The sequence below is a fragment of the Actinia tenebrosa genome, unplaced genomic scaffold (genome assembly GCF_029948245.1).
Source record: "Actinia tenebrosa isolate PJP-AT-01 unplaced genomic scaffold, QUT_ActTen_1.0 PGA_scaffold4__44_contigs__length_22323623, whole genome shotgun sequence".
Taxonomy (NCBI): Eukaryota; Metazoa; Cnidaria; class Anthozoa; order Actiniaria; family Actiniidae; genus Actinia; species Actinia tenebrosa.
Window position 1 is genome coordinate 19,256,086 of NW_028292581.1, and position 20,367 is coordinate 19,276,452.

General features: G+C 36.3%; 1 protein-coding gene across 1 annotated transcript; it reads left to right on the forward strand.

Moving 5' to 3' along the window:
• Window positions 1-130: 130 nt before the first annotated feature.
• LOC116287048 (transformation/transcription domain-associated protein) lies at window positions 131-16,089 on the forward strand. Its single transcript, XM_089036869.1, has 24 exons — window positions 131-218; window positions 1,245-1,363; window positions 4,132-4,181; window positions 4,505-4,615; window positions 5,081-5,152; window positions 5,507-5,539; window positions 6,148-6,231; window positions 6,870-6,926; window positions 7,226-7,393; window positions 8,106-8,180; window positions 8,382-8,470; window positions 9,186-9,282; window positions 10,067-10,135; window positions 10,212-10,281; window positions 11,201-11,427; window positions 11,751-11,804; window positions 11,900-11,991; window positions 12,313-12,592; window positions 13,350-13,374; window positions 13,579-13,689; window positions 14,327-14,383; window positions 15,098-15,167; window positions 15,335-15,392; window positions 16,000-16,089. The coding sequence occupies exons 2-24, from the start codon at window positions 1,264-1,266 to the stop codon at window positions 16,087-16,089; spliced, it is 2,139 nt and encodes a 712-aa protein (XP_088892995.1). The 5' UTR covers window positions 131-218; window positions 1,245-1,263.
• Window positions 16,090-20,367: the final 4,278 nt, after the last annotated feature.

Genomic DNA, 20,367 nt, shown 5'->3' on the forward strand with positions numbered 1-20,367 from the left:
GCTGCACTTGGAATTCTCACGTGCGTTTCGCCATGCTTGAACCCGCGATGACCTCCGGTAGCGGTTCCTCCCATTGGACTATGACATGCGCATTAACGCCTTCATTTTTGAAGGTCTCATTTAAGCGCGAACAAGATGGCGGCCTCCACAAGGGACTTGAAATAACTTACGTAAAGTTGGTTTTTTGAACTATTTAGCTTTGGTAAGGCGTTCAAAAGGTAACTGAAACTTAGTAAGTTAATATTTCTTTCTTTTCAATTGATTTTCGATTCATTTATTTTATCTTTCTGACATCTCAGGTCTTGCTGAAGTCTGTGTCTGTTAAAACTTGTTAACATTGTCTATCACAAGTTAATTCGTTTTTTGCCCATAGAATTATTCAACTTGTTGCTAAAAAAACTCACCCAAGAACCTCTTTTTATATCTATTTTACATTATTCAGGTATTAGACTTAATTTTCAATTTGATTTTGAAGAAAGAAGCTTATGTCATTTGCCAAGGCGCATTTGACAACAGATCACACGATAACCGTTTATAGTAATCTGTAGATATATTAATAGTCAACCTAGTATTCTTTACCAAAGAGTATGAATTATACTCATAAGGCATTTTATACGTAACATACAGTTTTGCATCTAATCTTAATTATACCATAATCATTTGGTGATATTCAGTCTATAAGGGGGACAGAAGATAAATCCTAGTATACAGTAGTTCTATTTCACCCCGGCCTGCTCTCAGTCTGACCTCTAGCTCAGCTGGTAGAGCATCGGTGGTACAATTCCGAAGGTCGTGGGTTCGATTCCCAGCGAGGTCGGAAATTATTGTTTCCGAATTTAATTCCAAGGACTTTCACCCGGAATAACCTCGTTCCCAAGCACTATAACTTTTCTATATTTCTATATCTTCATATACAGTAGTTAGACTACTTTAGGAGATAACTAGCTAAAGAATAGAATGAAGGGGACAGACCATCATCTGTCACACTGATTCTCACTAGAATAGTTCATTCTCACCTCCACATTTTCCAAAGGTTTTTGGGGAGAGGTGGTGGGGATAAATACAGGAGTGATCAAGAAAAAAAGAATTTATCATCTAACCAAGTAATACTATTATTATTATTATTATTATTCTAACAAAAGTTACAGACTTCTTACAAGTATCTTAACTATTACGATCCAGTTATTTTGTTTTGTTTTTTTTGCTACAGTTTGTTTTACATGTATATTTTTTTGAAATCTTAGTAGCCTTGATGATCTGAGAATGGCTAGTAGTACTACCCCTCAGTTACAACACAGCACCCCAGAAGGGATTATCAAAAAATGCACAACCTTTGTAAACCTTCTCAAAGAAGCAGCAATAGGTAAGTGTTAACCCTTTGGCTCCCAGGGGGTATCCTGCCTAATCTTCTGTTGTTCCCAGAGGTAATTAAATGTCATTTATAAAATTGGGTAGTTCATTTCAAAGTGTATATGCTCAGTAGAAAATGGGGCCTTGACAGACAAAACTGACAACACAGAATTAAAGCTGAAATATTAATCTATCTTATAAAATGTTATATATACACAGGAGTTCGCAACTGTGACCAAAAAAACAGCAAAATGTTTTGTGTTTATTAGAAAATTCAAATTTGCCGCCATTAGCGCTTCCATTGTCACGTTTTATACTACAAATAAACTGAGTCTAAAATCTTGCTGGGGTCGCTTATTTCCCCTATGAATGCCCTCAAGAACGTAGGCATTGGTACAACTCACATTAAATAAAAACCAGAAGATGTATCTGTACCATTTTCGTGACTGTCTACCCACATAATAATATGAACGAAGCTGATCTGCCCGATCAACACCACCCATGTTTGCTGTGTAGACATCAGACACACGTGGCTTCTGGATCTTGAAGATACTTCCCTTCTTCTTACGCTGAACGGTACGGGAAGGCTCTTCAGGGGAAACATTCATGGAAAGAAATGCCACATCTCTTTTTGTCGTGCCATTTTGTGAAGAGTAATTTCCCTTTCTGTCTCTGAATAAGTTCCCCGGGTTGGCGAAGCTTCGTTTTAGCACATGGCGGCAGATTTTTGCGATTACAACGAAGCGTTGAGCAAGCATAGGTGTTTTGTGCTTCTAAATGTTCTAGAAGTCGAGAACTTGAGAAAAAATTATCAAAAAAAACATGGTGATTTCAATTAAGGAATGGATTGACCATATTCATCACAACATTATAGCCAAGTCCGTGAGTTTTGCTCGTACCATCGTCCCCGAGATAAACACTGTAATTTAGCACATAGCCATTCAAGGAGTCCGCCGACATCCACACTTTGATCCCGTACTTTGTGGGCTTTGCAGGCATATATTGGCGGAAAGATAGTCTGCCTTTGTAAGCAATCATTCCCTCATCAACTGAAATGTTCTTGGATGGGGAATAGCATCGCTGGAAATTATTTAAGACCAAAGACAAAATGGGTCGCACTTTGTAAAGACGATTGTAGCCAGGTTCACCTCGTGCCGGTTCTTTGGTTATGTCAGAGAAGTGTAAAAACTGGGTTATTTCATTAAATCTATTCCTCGCCATTACTTCTTTGATAGCTCGATTTCCTAGGAAGCGATCATTTGACCAGTAGTCTGCAACTTTTGGTAGCTTGTTGACTCCAAACACAATACACAAACCAAAATACGCTTTGAGTTCGCTTTTTGTCACATCCTTCCACTGAGCCAAACGCTGGGGGCGATTAGACAACGTTTGTCTGGCATATTTGTTGATTTCAAGTATGATAAGATCCATTATTTCTTCCCCAAACATTTCAGAAAAGAAAAAAACTGCCTTGGGATCATCTGGGATTTCAATCTGTATCCCAGAAAGACCAGAGAATGCAGGAATTTCGAAGTCCGTGAGTCGGTCCGTCCATTCTTCATCGTCGCTGTTTTCATCGCTGTCTTCTTCGTCTTCGCTGCTGTTAGAAGCCTCACTTCCACTTTCTTGGATTTCTAAGCCTTCAAAATCAATATTTGAATCTTCTTCTCCTTCAAAACGCTGTTCTTCTTCATCTGAATCACCAAAAATCGCTCGATATTCACCTTCATTAATTCGCATCGCCATCTTGTTTTCGCACTTCGCTGAACTCGAATGCTAATTTTTGACGGTCCACTACTCAACTAGGAATCGCTTTTGTTATGCGCAGTTCTGAGAATCTGATTGGCTAATGTATTAAGAACAATGATAAATCAACCGTTTGGGACTCAGATCTTAGGGGGGGCCGGGAGAGTACGGTACAAAGCATGTAGTATTTTCGGCCGGTTAAGGCCGGCTTGGGAATAACTGATTGTTTACGTACGGCCGGCTATGGCCGGTATGGGAGCCAAAGGGTTAATATATAGTACATGTATTATCTCACAGTTTACAGGAATTGATATTTAGTCTGGTCATAGCAAGGGGTCTATAAAAATCTAATGGGGTTTACAAATGCCTGGTTAGACGGTGGAAAGCCTAACAGGTTTTGCCACCTAATTGATAAGGAATTGATTTTTAGTCTGGTCATAGCAACGGGTCTATAAAAATCTAATGGGGTTTACAAATTCCTGGTTAGACTGTGGAAAGCCGAACAGGTTTTGTAGCCCAATCGATAAGGAATTGATTTTTAGTCTGGTCATAGCAACTGGTCTATAAAAATATAATGGGGTTTACAAATTCCTGGTTAGACGGAGGAAAGCCTAACAGGTTTTGCAACCCAATTGATAAGGCAGCGGATAGATTGAATTAGAATTTAGGAGTTGATTTTTGTGAAGGGAGGAAAAACTCTTGAAGCACAGAGTGTGAGGAAGTACGTACATTACCAGTGAAAAACACTCATGAAGCATATGAGGGTTAACGCAATTTGCGAGAGTGTTTACATGGTGCAATGAAGATGCAGTTATTGAATTCTACTTTTGCAACGATTGCTGCAACTTGTTTCTCAACATTTTAAAAAAAAATGCACTGTAGGTTACACGCTGCAATGCTCCATGCAACTTGTGTTGCAAGCTCCATTGCAAGATAAGTTGCAGAGAAAATTACAAAATTGCTCCATGTAATTGCACCATTTTGCATTTTTAGTCAGAAAAGACAAACTTATTTATCAATTTTTAATTTTTATAGCTGATGAAAACAAGCTTAAAGCAGCTCAAGAAATAAGTGAAAATTTTGAGGTTGGTAACTAAGTGTCGTAATTTTTTACCATTGATTAAAACCTGCAGAAATGAAGTTTATGATCAGAAAAAGCCCATTTTGGAGTTCCAAATTACCGCTGTGCTCCTTGATTACAGATTCATTTACTCAGGGTTAGCCTTGTACCAGTGCCTAAATATTCACAAATACCAATACTAAAGTTAGAATGCACAGCAGACACTTCACTACAACACATGAATATTTTACACAAAATCTAAGCTAACCCTGAGCAACAGAGAACTCGAAAGTTCAAGTGCATCACCCCTGCCACTTGTTGATGATTACTATTATTTTTTCCCTGCAGACTATAGTTCAGTCGTCTAGCTATCCTGCCTTTCTGGAGCATGCCATCCCAAAATTTCTCCTATTCCTTAGAGAAGGAGAGCCTCAGTTTGTTGCAGAAAGCACTGTACAGGTTTGTTATGGTACCTTTTTCGGGTTCTAATATTTATTTATTATGTAAGCATTCAATATCTTTAATGTATACTTGTTATGATAAAAATTTATTTTATTATTAGTTTTTGCTTGAATTTTTATAAATTTTATAGCGATTTTGTAAAGCGCCATTGAGCTTCTGGAAATGGCACTTCATAAATGTTAACTATTGTTATTATTATTATTTTTATTTTTTTTTATCATTAAAAAAAATAAATTATTTTTATCATTATTATAATAATAATAATAATTATTATTATTTTTGAGTTTAAAACTCTAAAAACTCATAAAATTAATATAAACCCATTCACATTTTTTTTCATTTCAAGTGCCGTTCACTTGCGATTAAGATACTTTGTGCAATTTACAGTATCTTCTCTAAAAAGAAATGGTTCTCATTTTTGATATTAATGATTAACCATTTCCATTTGTATTTGTTTCTTAGCAAATTCGTAAGCTTCTTCTAGAAATTCTTCACAGAATTCCTACAAATGAACACCTTCGAGCACATTTTAAGGTTAGTTTAGCAAAATTTTTAAAAAACAAACACCGTTGTGTTATGTACACTTCTTCTGTGCAACAGTTTTGTTAAATGATTCCCCATACATGTGTACATGTATATGGCTTAAGATAACAGCTGGTAAGTTGACAGTCATGATGACCAGTCAAATCAGTTTTTAGTTCAGTCATACTGTACTTCATTTCTAGTTCAGCCTTACTGGTCAAAATGACCAGCAAGGCAATTATTGACTGGACAAGTTCCAATTCTGGGCAGAGATTGTTAGATGTCCTGCTGTTACGTTAAGTTTTGTATCATATTTTAGAGAAATTATTGATTTTATTAATGACATATTTTTATTTTATTCCACAGTCCATACTTTCATTAATGTTTCATTTGCTGGAGGTAATTTTATTATTAGAATTATTATTAAATATTTGGATTTCATGATATTGATTGTAATAATAAAGTCGATGATTACATATTTACTATCTATATAGCAAATCTATGACTTCTAATATCACAAGGTTGGAGTTGGGGGGGGGGGGGGGGGTACTCTTGCCCGTTTAGGGTAGGGGTGTGCCGCCGAGCCCTCCGAACCCTGACCCTGTTCCAGAGTAAAAATCGCTGAAATTCATACCCTGTTCCAGAGCAAGATCTCTGAAAACCCTGTTCCAGAGAGGAGAGAGCGTGATTTCATATACCCTGTTCCAGAGCGAGCGCAATTTTATATACCCTGTTCCAGAGTAGAATCGCTGAAAACCATACCCTGTTTGGGGGCACGTACCCCTATAGCAAATATAGGGGAGTACCCCCCCCCCCCCCCAGGGGTTGCAAGGTTTTTTTATTTCCAATTACAGCAATGTAAAATAATACATGAAAAAACATAAGGGACTTCTAATATTGATATTGTAGTATTATTTTAGACTTGACGTCAGCAGCATACAGTCTGTACACCACCCATTCTACCCCGTAGTTAGAGAGACAGATCTAAAGTTATTATTCTTTTCTAGATTGAAAATGAAGAAAATGTACTTGTTTGCCTTCGAATCATAATAGAGTTACATAAACAGTTTAGACCTCCTCTTCAGGCAGAGGTAAGATAATACTGTCCACAACCTGCTTGTACAGCGCAACGTACAAAAGTATGACCACACTTACCGTCGTTCTACTCAAGTTTGTCAACCAATCAGATTACAAATCAAAAGAATAGAATTCGAGTTTCATGTATTGAAAGTCTATAAAAGCTATTCAAGGAGATGAAATGATGAAAGAGAAAGAAAAAGTATATTTACACAAATAAAAGATAGAATAAAATAGATTCGAGTATTCATGGTTAGAGTAGAACAACAGTAATTTGTGCCCATACTTTGCACGGGTTCTGTTTGTTAAACCAATACATCTTGCTGGCTGGTTTTACCAATGGTCTGCAAAGGCTTGTGTGGCGGGAAAAAGCCCATGCATTGAAGTATACGAACACATTAAATGTGGTACTTTTGGGTGTTTCACTTAACTCAAATACTGTATTACAGGGTTTATGTTTTGCTTACAAGCCCATTAACTTAAATAATACTTATGATTTACTTATGACTTGGTATAAAATGATGTTTGGTATGATCTTTTTCAGGGCACTTATTGCTAACTCCTATGAATACATGTATACATGTAGATCACAGTGGAATTTTGGTTAGGATTTTTTTAAATTTGGCATTAAATTTTTTCTTGTTTGTTTTAGATTCAACACTTTTTACAGTATGTCAAGACTATCTACAAAGAACTGCCTGTCAATGTCGTAAGTGTTAAAACTTGCAATTCTTTCAAGGCTTAAAATAATGGATGGACATCGGACAATATGTTTGGCTAGAACTGGGACTTGTCTGGCCAAATCTTTGCCTTGCCGATCATTTTGACCAAAATAGCTAAAATTTATTTGGCTTGTGATCATGATTGGCGACTTGGCCGATTGGCCAGCTTCGATTGGCCATAATTTTAAGCCCTGATCTTTTCATTATCTATCGTGATCTACTGTAGGTTCATAGCTTTGTTGAAATCCCTCTAACATCATAATCCTCTTGACATTATCTTTAATAGAAGCAACATTTTGAGGTGGTCTCCATATCAGCAACTGGTTTCCTTCCTACCGAGAGTCAAGGAAATAATCTGCCAGGAGCGTCATCCCAAGGAAACACCCCTGTAGGCACACCAGCAGCATCTCCAATGAGTAGTGGCGACGGCGGTGGAGGAAAGACAGGACAACAGGTTTGAAATCATCCACTTTTATTTTGAGAGAGAATTCTTTTCGTATTCAAGCAGTGAGCGCCAAAAACTATTTTCCTGAAGAAAGGCTATAGTACAAGGCTAAAATCTTGTTATATTCAGAAAGTTTAACTTGTTTGAAAGTTGAGGATGACCAATGAGAGTGGAATCAAAGTGTTAACCCAAAGCAAAAATTTTATTCGAAAAATGAGGTTTAGGCCTTCATTTGCTTATTTCCCATATATTTTCTATAAAAAAGCCTTACAAAGCAACATTCTAACACAAATGCAGCAAAACATCTTTGTACAATTGAAAATACTGCTTCAAACAGGCATTTTATCATAGTACACCAGTTTCTAACTGTTTAAAAAGGTTTTGAGTGTTAACCCAAAACGAAAAATTGGGATCAAAACTCATACGAAAGTCTAGTTTTTGGCATTTTTTGCCATTATTGCTCATCATTGAAAAAAATTTCCTCTTAATAGCTAATTGTGTATTTTTGAGTAGATACTCTGTTTTCTAGTTGTACATTAAACAAGAGCTACAATTAATGTACATGTTGCTCCATGCTGGCCTCAAATTTGTGTAAAAAATTTATTGGAGCTTACCCTGGGTGTATGAATCTAAATATCAAGGAACAATGTTTTTGAAAAATTCCAAAAAAGGTCGAATCTTGATGAGCAGTTGTTAAAATGATGTTTGTTTGATTCTGCAGACAACTATTCCAAAAGCCATCAGTTCTCTCAAAGTTCTTGCTGAGTTACCAATTATTGTCGTGTTAATGTATCAGGTAAATTTGGACTTGTTCTCTGATGGTTTAAGCCACTCTTCCTATTCATCTATCCACCACAGTGTCTTCTTTTCAGTTGCTTGAATTCAATCAATCAATCCCATCCTATCCCATCCATCTATATCTTTTATCCCTATCCAGCTATCTCCCAACCCTATTCAGCTGCCAAAAGAAATATTTTTTTCTTTCACTGCTTTATAGCTTTACAAGCAGAATGTTTACACTGTTGTGGCTGATTTCATTCCACTGGTTATGAATACCATTGTCCTACAGCCGTCTTTAAATGCAAGGTAACTGCATGATTATTTGGTTGTTCAACAAGCTCAAGTCCAAGTATATTTTTAATCTAACTATTCAAATTAGTATATAAATAATCCAGGAGAAAGCGTGGAGCAGGTACAAATATCTTGTACATTAAAAAACGGTTTTGAAAACTAGTCATTTTGAAGCCTTCTTTTGGGGAAAAGGTATGCTCAGTTGGATAATAAATAACTTATTAGACATTTTAGGGCTGAATACGAGTGGACAATTTTTCTCATCTTTGCAAGCAGACTCCAAAAAATATTCACCCATATTCTATCCTAAAGTGTCTAATAAGATTTGTAGCATATATTGGAGATTAAATGAAATTTCTGACTTTTTAAACTAGGGGTTGCTCTGAACATTTCAATTTTGGTCCTGATACTCATTTGGTTAATGTTCATGATAATATAGAACCACTTACATGTGACGTCAAAGCAGCTCAATATAGAGAACAAAACAAAAGAATTTTATTCTTTGAGAATTAGAAACCTATTTTTGTTGTTCTCCAAAGCTGTATTCTGATGTTATGCAAGGTCTAATGGTGATATGTGTAGTGATATTACACTCACCTATTACTTAATTGTGGAGTCTTGAGTTCAAAAAATAAACTGTGTCTTTATTTGTTTCTTTATTTGCATAAACTTGAACTCGAGGGGTATGAAGTAAATCATAAATTTCTTTTTTTTTTTTTCATTTCAACAGAAAATCCCCTACATTCAACAAGGAGGTGTATGTTGACTTTGTCGCTGCTCAGATCAAGACCCTTTCCTTCTTAGCATACATCATCAGGATTTATCAGGTATAGTACATGATTTATTGTACAATATGATATAATAATCAGTTTTATTACAGCTCTTAGGCTTTTGCAAGTTTTTTTTTCTTGTGTGGAAATAATGCATGGCTTGTGTATAGTTCTTTGCATTGATGTCCTCGGGTGATTTTTCTGGGGAACAAAGCAATTGGCTGTCTTTTTTATCCAAAGAAACCTCTATTGTTAGTCCCCCAAAACAATTCCTCTTGGGACGAAGTGCAAGAGGTCTATAGGGACTGCTACAAAGGAGGGTAGGGTGGTACGTAAGCTCTACCATTGCTTCAATACGATATTAATAAACTATAATAACAGAACAGACTACAGCTGTATCTTGAGTGTCCTATTCTAGTTTGTCTTTATTAAATTCACATGTGGAAGAAGTACATGCAACATACTGTATCATTATACACAACTGGACTAATGACAGAATTTACGATAATCAGATTACCTATTGCAACAACTTCTTCATATATATCTTGTGTGGCACCTAGAATAGTGAACATGGGTGAATTACAAATGTTATGACAGTGACTGTAAATCCTTCCCCACTTCGTAAGAATATGCACAATGTCTGGTTGTACAAAGGTTAGATAGCACTATCAGGCGGTAAACCTTACCGTAAATACAGTGGATAAATTTATTGATAACAGCATCAACTTATTATTCACTGGATAAGGATTTATCTGTTGGATAGTACTATCCCCCCTTTGTACACCTTGGCCCAGTTATTTTTCTGTGGTGTTATTTACGCTATTCCTTTTCTCCATCACAGGAAATGGTTAATACCTATTCTCAGAACATGGTTGGTGGTCTGCTTGGTCTTTTAAGATACTGCCCACAGGTAGGTTTCATTGATAGGGCCTTTGTAGGACGTGATCACATGACTACTAATAATGTCATCAATGTTGTAATAACAGGAAGTAGCTCACTTGAGAAAAGAACTCCTGATTGCTGCAAGACACATTTTGGCTACCGACCTCAGAAATAGTGAGTAGGATATCAAGGCTATAACAGAATGTTCATCATTTCATATCACTGCTGAAATGTTAGGTTTGAATGGGTGGGCCATCAAATACTTTTTTGTCAAAACCTAAAAAAAACCTCATAGCCCCCACCCCCCCAGTAGATAAATTATGAATGCTCTCTAAAGAGATTGGAATAACCTTCTGCTACCATTGTTAACGTTATCCTATTTAATAACAGTTATTACTGTCACTAATCTTTTCTAATCTAATTTTCATTTTAATAAGGGTAGGGTTACTAGACAGACTAAGTTATTACATTTGTCATGTGTTAGAACCGAAACTGTCAAAAAGTCTTTTTATTATAATGGGTGCATTTTATATAATAAATGTATTTCCTAGAAATTATACACTTATCTTATATATGATATTTTGTAAATAGTATTTTGAATATAGTCATGTAGATTTTTAACGTACTATAGGCCGCTTTGCGGCTTGGGAGTCATCTTCAGTGGTGCGGGTTTGTCCCGGATTTCTCACCTTCCTTTGTTACTAGGGAGGGTGGGGGATTCGGGATGGGGTCGCGCGCGCGCTGGAGGCGGTTCTCAAGCCGTAAAGTGGCTTATATATATTTATACATATTTATAGTATTTAACTCATATTGTATTTATCTATTTTATCAGTATTTCTATTTATTTGAACTTGGATTTTATGCCAGGGCTCCCATTGATAGCAGAGCTTTTTATTGGTTCTGAAGGGACTACCCTGGCTTTATTTATTTTGAATAAAGGTTTCATTCATTCATTCATTCATAATCTTATCACTAAACATTATCTTGTCATGTTGAGAATACCTTAACTCATTCACTGCACTCACTCATAAGATATCATGAATATAAAATCTATATCTCTGCGCGGCCTTGTAATATCCTTTATTTTTTCTAGGATTCGTACCTCATATTGACCAGTTGTTTGACGAAGAAGTTCTGATCGGAACTGGCTGGACCACTAAAGAATCTCTACGCCCACTTGCTTACAGCACGTTAGCAGACCTGGTGCATCATGTGCGCACACACCTACCTCTTCCTCATCTGTCATTGGCTGTCAGCATGTTTTCAAAAAATGTGCACGATGACTCATTGCCGGTCAGCATACAAACAATGTCTTGCAAGGTAAACTATTAGTTACTCTTATTGGCCAGGAAATAATATCTCCTGGAATAAGAAATAGAAAGAAGTGGAAAACATGTTTGCATTCCTGCTGTGTGCAATCAAAAAGCATGCAGGGATTTAGGATATTAAGCATGAAAAAGCAAAGCACATACAGTACAGCTAGCAAGATTTTTATTTATTTTATAAAATACAAATTAGATAGCATTATTTTTGATATGAATGACAAAATATAAAATACTGCCGCTTGCTGTGTGCTCTAATAAAGGGTACACAAACCAGACAATCGGAAAGATAATATAAACAGTTATTTTTGCATATTGCAGCTTCTTCTAAACCTAGTTGAATGCATAAGACAGAAGAGCGACGAACAAGGATCAGTAAGTACAATCATAACAGTTATAATAATGTTGTACACGCATGTACGATATGAATTGTAAACTAATCCCCGTGATAAAAAATAATTATTTTTCAGGGGCGAGAGATTTTGATGAGGATGTTAGAAGTTTTTGTAAGAAAATTCCAGTCCATTGCCAAACATCATATTCCAGCCATTTTCAAGAAATGGTATGTACTATATGTACTTCCAACTTTGGGTAGTGGGGAGCCATCAGAAACCTAGACTGCACAAGAAATGTAATTTGACCTTGATAGCCATGTTCATTTTCTTTGGGGAATGAAAAGATATTTGAAAGGCTATTGTTCTCTGCTGTTTTCTGATTGGCTCCGCTACCCTAAGGGGGATGTATTGTTTTTATTCTACAATTTGGTTGGTTCTCACTGTCGAAGTGGCCCCAGTTATAGTAGTTGCACTGTAATACTTGTACCTCTTTTTAGCTTGTTGTCAAACCAGTTTATTAATTAAAAAATGATTTTTTTGATCCATAGTCAACAAGCAGCAGACAATTCCTCATCGTCATCTGCCTCAGCATCGTCTACAAACTCCACAACAGCCCAGACAAACACAACAACAACAACTACTACTACTAGCACAACTTTAAGCTCTACCACCAGCACCACAACTTCCACCATGTCATCTGTTGGTGCATCACTGTCTACTGTGGGTAATGGAACATCTACCACTGGTGGAGGACTGTCTACAGCAGGAAGCACAAGCAGTAGTACCTCTGAAACAACGACTCAGTCTGACCAGGATACTACTACTAAGGTTGGTTGACATTCTCTCTTTCCTATCAAATTAGCAGCCATAATGTATTATTAGCATGATGTTGTGGTATCTAGTACATTAGGGACTTTAAGATTTGCAAAGTGTAAAGTGCGGAAGTGTAAATAATATCTCTTTGGGGTTCTGTTCTTTGGAGATTTCATTCAAACACTGTCAGTAAAAGTCAACTCATCCACAGGGAAGACAGATTTTAAAGACTCGAAACCCCAAAATGAAGTTGTTTACACTTCCGGTTGACTCGATATTACAGATTTTGCAAATCTTAAAGTCCCCATTATCTAGTATCTGGTACATAAGATATATACACCTAAATTTTATAATATTTATACATTAGTCCATTCTATAGTTTAGCTTAGTTTTAATTAAATTGTTAGCCATTTGTATCATTTAATTTTGCAGTTTTGTAAGGCGGTGAAATATCTTTTGTAAAAAGCACTATCGTGCAATGTTTTGGAAATAGCACTATATAAATAAAAAGATATAACTAGCTAAAAACTAGTGTGAGCTGCGTCGGTGTTTCTAATGAAACAGTAATGATGAAAAGGTAAATTATACACTGTGAAAAGATGAAAAAACTTACTGACGTTTCGGACGCTAGTCCTTCGTCGGAGTAAAAGAGCATAAATAACTTTACTATCATTATTACTATTATTAATATATTATTATTATTAATTTATTATTATTGTTATTATCTAACGAATAAGACCAACCTAAATCTTCTTTCTTTCTTTCCTTTTAGAAGCCATTACTTCATACTTCATCAGGTAACAAAAATATCATTTTTAAGGATATTAATTTGTTGATTGTTTTATTTTGACATTATTAGGAAATGACAGAAAGAAATAGATCTGCGACCGACAACCTTATTTGAAACCTTTTTTGTATACTTGTACTTGTCTATCATATACAGTAGTAGTTATGTATAAATTATACTCTATCTAATGTGCAATGATTAATACTGTACACAGCAGCAATATCCAACACTTTCTCTGTTCCTGACTGCCGAAGTATGGTAAAGACATTGGTTTGTGGGGTCAAGACTATAACATGGGGCGCTGGTTCATGTAAGGTCCCTGGAGGTCAGTAGTAACATCATCATTGTACAGTATGATTCAAAAACGATGAACAAACAAGTCACTCATCAGAAGGATTTAGTGAGCTACTATTACAAGCACCTAGGGTTAAAACACTTATCACATTAGGTGACCGCGCATTTGTATCTGCAGCGCCCAAGTGGAACAATTTACCTAGAGAGATTCGTGAAGCACAATCTATAGGTATTGAAACAGGCGCAATGAAACAGGCACAATATAAATAATAAATTATTATTATTATATTATTTAACAATTTTTAAATTGAAAGCAATGGTTTTTATATTTCTGTTGCCATTAATCCCATACCAAGCCCGAAATAGAACTATAGGAGATATGAATTCAATAAGTTAGTGAAAGTTCAAAACAATTATGGACTTTTACTAAGGATTTCCCCAAACTTTGCCAGACTGTGCATTATTTTTTTGGCATATTTTCTTCTGTGCTGGCTGGGCTTGGTATGCAACATACCAAAGGTTTATCAAATTGAGCCGATCCTCGCCGTATGTGAAGCAACTTATGCAGCTGCAAATTGAAAGCCTCAGAAAAAATTCTGAAAGGTTTGACACTAAACCTTTTTGAAATAGCTGTATTATAATACTGTTCAATATATTTTATTTTGTAGGGAACAAACCATTCCTTCCGTTAGAAACCCAACTGTTCACAAGATTGCTGAAATATGGTAAGAATAAAATGATGCTCATCAAGTATGTATATTGGGCTGGCCACTGTATGTAATCTATGGGGTTAGGGGAAGGGATGATTAAATGATTACAATATAATAGTAGGAATAATGGAAGCTAAATCAGGGGAAAAATTGTTTTATTATATTTATGATATGACTAAAAAGAATGAGAATTTACAAATTCATTTCATTTCAAAATAACCTCATTACAATGGTCCATCAATTGTTGGGTTTCAATCAGCTGCCAAAAGTCCTTTCCGGGGGGGGGGGGGAGGGAGGGGGGGAGGGAGGGGGGTACTCTGCCAGGTTTTTTTTGATAACCATAATAACCAGTTTTGGTCAATACGAAAGTAGAAACCCTGAATGTGACAGGAAACTCAGGAAGAACTTGGAACTTGATTGAAGTTGAATACACTGTTTAAGATAAGAAGCTAGAAAAACCATACCCTGTTCAGCGGATCATAACTGTATAGTCCATATATGTGAGTACCCCCCGGGGTCCTATCTCATTATCTGCTCCAAAAGGTGGTCAGACATTGACCACCATGTGCTGTCAGCCAGAAAGAGTTCTATTGAAAACTTGTCATTCAGCTGACAAACATTCTGCACAAGACAGGAAAGGATGTCACGTGAAACCCTGCAGCTGAATGTGTGAATTATTGCAAAAATTTGCCTTTTTAAATAACTTTTTTTTAAAAATTATTTGTTTAGCTCTACAAGCCCTTGACATCTATCAAGTATCAGTCACTGCAAATGGACAGTATTTTCTTAGACCACCTAGGTTAGTCTTCAAACACTAATTATATCAAAAACATAATTTATTCTCTATCTATTAAGATCATAGACAATAGAACCACAGGGTTCCCAGTCTAGGATATTTTTTCCACCACTGTACAGTACTGAATTGTGTAACAGATACTAGTAATTAAAATGTATTTCCTTTTTTAGTTCTCAGCAAGTAAGAATGAAGGAGGAAAAAGAAATCCTTGAGCACTTTGCTGGTGTAGTAAGTAGTTCTCCCTTTTAAGTTTATTTTGGAGCATATAAAATTTGAAAAAAAAAATCACTACTTTTAATATGTACTGTTAGGATTTGATAATTGGCTTATGATAGTAATGTGTAGTTCCAGAAATTATCCATACCTAACGGAGGAATTTGGAATTTGCGAAGAACAAAAATAATTATTATAGATTTTATCAAAGAAAATTGTAATTCAGGGGGTGGGATCTTTAAAAAAAATCCTCCATGAGTGGGGTATGGATAATTTCTGGAAACTACAAAATAATATTAAATAACTACTAACTTATACACTGTTATCATAATGGCTGACGAGCACATGAAAATGAGTTCACCCAGTCATTCTAGCAAGGCTGAGCAAGGCAGCTCATTCAAAATAAAGGTGGATAGTGCGATTTCAGGTGAAAACAAAAGGTCCATTTCTATACTTTTGTTCTATAAATGCATTTCATGTGCTTTATATCTTTTGTTGTGGACTAATGACTGGGTGACTTCGTTTTCGTGCGCTCGTCAGCCATTGTGAGAATGGTGTATAATACAACATTGGATCCAGTTATTACAGTCGTAAAATATAACATTTACACCCACTTTTTTAGTTTACAATGATGAACACCTCCACCTTCAAAGAAGTTTTTTCCTCAAGCATAGAGGTTAGTTTGACAGCAATAAAACATTACTATTCTTAACGATCTTTTCAGGATACTTGGTTTCTTAGTAAAAGTTGTAGTTTTGCACTTTTTCATTTTGACATAAATTTATGTCCATAGTGAAACACTACACCATGAGAAATATTTTTCACTGAACATAAATTTATGTCCAGTGACAAATATTTCTCATGGTATAGTGTTTCGTGATGGACATAAATTTATGTCCAGCGACAAATATTTCTCATGGTGTAGTGTTTCGTGATGGACATAAATTTATGTCCAGTGACAAATATTTCTCATGGTATCTATAGTGTTTCGTGATGGACATAAATTTATGTCCAGTGACAAATATTTCTCATGGTATCTATAGTGTTTCACTATGGACATAAATGTATGTCCAGTGACAAATATTTCTCATGGTGTAGTGTTTCACTATGGACATAAATTTATGTCCAGTGACAAATATTTCTCATGGTATCTATAGTGTTTCACTATGGACATAAATGTATGTCCAGTGACAAATATTTCTCACGGTATCTATAGTGTTTCACTATGGACATAAATGTATGTCCAGTGACAAATATTTCTCATGGTGTAGTGTTTCACTATGGACATAAATTTATGTCCAGTGACAAATATTTCTCATGGTATCTATAGTGTTTCGTGATGGACATAAATTTATGTCCAGTGACAAATATTTCTCACGGTATCTATAGTGTTTCGTGATGGACATAAATGTATGTCCAGTGACAAATATTTCTCATGGTGTAGTGTTTCACTATGGACATAAATGTATGTCCAGTGACAAATATTTCTCATGGTGTAGTGTTCATGATGGACATAAATGTATGTCCAGTGACAAATATTTCTCATGGTGTAGTGTTTCACTATGGACATAAATGTATGTCCAGTGACAAATATTTCTCATGGTGTAGTGTTTCACTAGTACTATGGACATAAATTTATGTCCAGTGACAAATATTTCTCATGGTGTAGTGTTTCACTATGGACATAAATTTATGTCCAGTGACAAATATTTCTCATGGTGTAGTGTTTCACTATGGACATTAATTTATGTCCAGCGACAAATATTTCTCATGGTGTAGTGTTTCACTAGTACTATGGACATTTATTTATGTTCAGTGACAAATATTTCTCATGGTATAGTGTTTCACTATGGACATAAATTTATGTCCAGTGACAAATATTTCTCATGGTGTAGTGTTTCACTATGGACATAAATTTATGTCCAGTGACAAATATTTCTCATGGTGTAGTGTTTCGTGATGGACATAAATTTATGTCCAGTGACAAATATTTCTCATGGTATCTATAGTGTTTCGTGATGGACATAAATTTATGTCCAGTGACAAATATTTCTCATGGTATCTATAGTGTTTCACTATGGACATAAATGTATGTCCAGTGACAAATATTTCTCATGGTGTAGTGTTTCACTATGGACATAAATTTATGTCCAGTGACAAATATTTCTCATGGTATCTATAGTGTTTCGTGATGGACATAAATTTATGTCCAGTGACAAATATTTCTCACGGTATCTATAGTGTTTCTTGATGGACATAAATGTATGTCCAGTGACAAATATTTCTCATGGTGTAGTGTTTCACTAGTACTATGGACATAAATTTATGTCCAGTGACAAATATTTCTCATGGTGTAGTGTTCATGATGGACATAAATGTATGTCCAGTGACAAATATTTCTCATGGTGTAGTGTTTCACTAGTACTATGGACATAAATTTATGTCCAGTGACAAATATTTCTCATGGTGTAGTGTTTCACTAGTACTATGGACATAAATTTATGTCCAGTGACAAATATTTCTCATGGTGTAGTGTTTCACTAGTACTATGGACATTAATTTATGTCCAGCGACAAATATTTCTCATGGTGTAGTGTTTCACTAGTACTATGGACATTTATTTATGTTCAGTGACAAATATTTCTCATGGTATAGTGTTTCACTATGGACATAAATTTATGTCCAGTGACAAATATAGCAGCAGTAAGGGGGACTCGCGGTCAATGTCAAAGATTTACGGGTTTTACAGGCGGTTTAAGGAAGGCGCCGGCAGCGGGAATAAGCCGCGCGCCGTGTCCTTACTGCTGCTGTGTTGGGAATCAAAGATAAGTGTTTATAAAAATGTACGATATATATACGATGCATGAATGTAAAAAGTTCACCAATGACTTCTGTATAATTTGCCTAAGATCCAAAGTTAACATACCTAAGCCCAAGGGTTTCTGGTGTTGTGGTAAGAAAATGCAAATAGAAGACGACACGTCAGCACAGTGTTACGAGTGTGGTAAGAATATTCGTAATGCCGTACCAAATGCTACCAGAGAGCAGTATTACGCCAATGGAGGTCGTAAGAAAACGCCATATAAGAGAATAAAATACTTCAGGGACTGGATGAGTCATATCCAAGGTTTACATCCGATATATTTAAGCGACGAAGTAAAGAAGAAAATCATAGACCATTTAGAAGAGCCAACCCCACAAAGTCTACGGAAAACGTTGAAAAAATTAAAGCTAGGGAAATATTACAAAGCTATTCCCTATCTTTTGTCTGAAATTACCGGTAAGTCTATTCCTGAGGTTTCTGATATGACAAAAGCCGAGTGGATGTTTTGTCGGCTGAATAAGGATATTCCTTATTACCCCGACGTAATTTACGAAATATTTTACAAAATAGACCCCAGCCACCCCCTATTAGGATGGATTCCGAGAAGATAGTGAATCTTATGCCATAAGATGAGCGAATAGCATAAATCTTATGCCATAAGATGAGCGAATAGCATAAATCTTATGCCATAAGATGAGTAATTAGCATAAATCTTATGGCATAAGATTACGCGTAATTTCTAGACTGACGTTCGATATGTAAATAGAATCCCGTCACGATATTTACTGAGCAAGCTTTCTTTGAAGCTCTTCTTTTGCCTCCTGGTAGATCTTTTTGCGAGATTCCTCGGAAAGATCTTTTACGATTGTTTTTTTATTCCTTATGTCCGTCTTTAATTTCTCGTATTTGTCTTCTTCGGCCAGAATAAGCGAGAATTCTACGTCGTCTATCTTTCTGTCACGCAAAGCCTTTGAGACAAGATCGGTAATAGTATTTACTTTAGCCCTAGATAGAGCTATTGTCGTGTCATGCTTGGATATTTTCGTGGATAGCTTTTTCATAATGCCCGTAGCAACAGCCGAAATGATACCACAAGCTGCCCCAACGCCGGCCAAAGGAACTCCAACGATTATTCCCGGCCCAGTAAGCGAAGTAGCAACGCCAGAGCCCGTTAACACAACAGATATGGATCCTGAAGTTATCGCAATCTTATGTAGCGTACTCCGGGCTCTAACGTACTTTTTTCTAACTTTTTCATAGTGTTTTGCCTGCCCTTCCAAGTAAGCCAGGATTAAGTTCGCTTTATTCAGACGAAAGTTTTCGGCGTTTAGTTCGTTAGGTGTAGTATAGGGAACATCTGGGTACAACTGAGGTGCTGATGGTATAACATCCATTATATATACTAATGTACGACGCTTTTGGGAATGATATTGAGGAGCAGCCACATCACGACAACCGGGATTACTGGAATTGGAGGGCCTTTAGGAAGATGTTTCCGCATGCAGACCCTAGTAAGTTCGAAAGGAGACCCGATGGGATTTACTATAACGGCTCTAGGATGTACAGCAACGAGGATTTGAAACCTACGCTGGTCGATCAGATAGACAATCAACTGAAGAATTCTGGTTATATCGAACATAAGCCCGTGCAAGGTTGGTCAAAGGAATTATTGCTTGGTACCGGTACTTATCCGATACCCGCGGTTTCATTTGATGAACATCCAAGTTTGGATTTGACATTGAACATGCGGATCTCTAACAACCATTCCTTTCCGTTAAAGGTGCGAGATATCTTCAAAAACGTGCCCATTATTCATACCACCGCCAAGGAATCTCATGAATGGTTAAGCGGTCCTAACATGCGTTATTGGCCGCAGCAGCTGAACTTTGCGGTTTGGTGTGCCACTAGCGGCTGTGGTGTGAGTGCGAACTTGATGAAGAATTCGATATTTATGTTTCATTTTCACTTCACGGTTAGAAGAATACTGCATGAGATGGGCGTTACTGCATTACCAGGAGATGCCGCGTTTTATCCAAGAGATAACAAATACAGCGTGCCGGCTTATGACAGGCTTTGTAAGGAGTTTGGTGTTGTAGGGAAGGATTTCCGATGCACTACCGGTGCTAACAATGGTCTAGGGCACATTTGGGCTTATAGATCGTTTTC

What these genes read in the sequence shown, in the direction of transcription:
- LOC116287048 (XM_089036869.1), top strand. Translation starts at nt 1,264, where the DNA reads ATGGCTAGTAGTACTACCCCTCAGTTACAACACAGCACCCCAGAAGGG. An exon ending in ACCTTCGAGCACATTTTAAG is followed by an intron (nt 5,153 to 5,506) that starts GTTAGTTTAGCA and finishes TTTATTCCACAG; the next exon opens with TCCATACTTTCATTAATGTT. An exon ending in GACCTCCTCTTCAGGCAGAG is followed by an intron (nt 6,232 to 6,869) that starts GTAAGATAATAC and finishes TGTTTGTTTTAG; the next exon opens with ATTCAACACTTTTTACAGTA.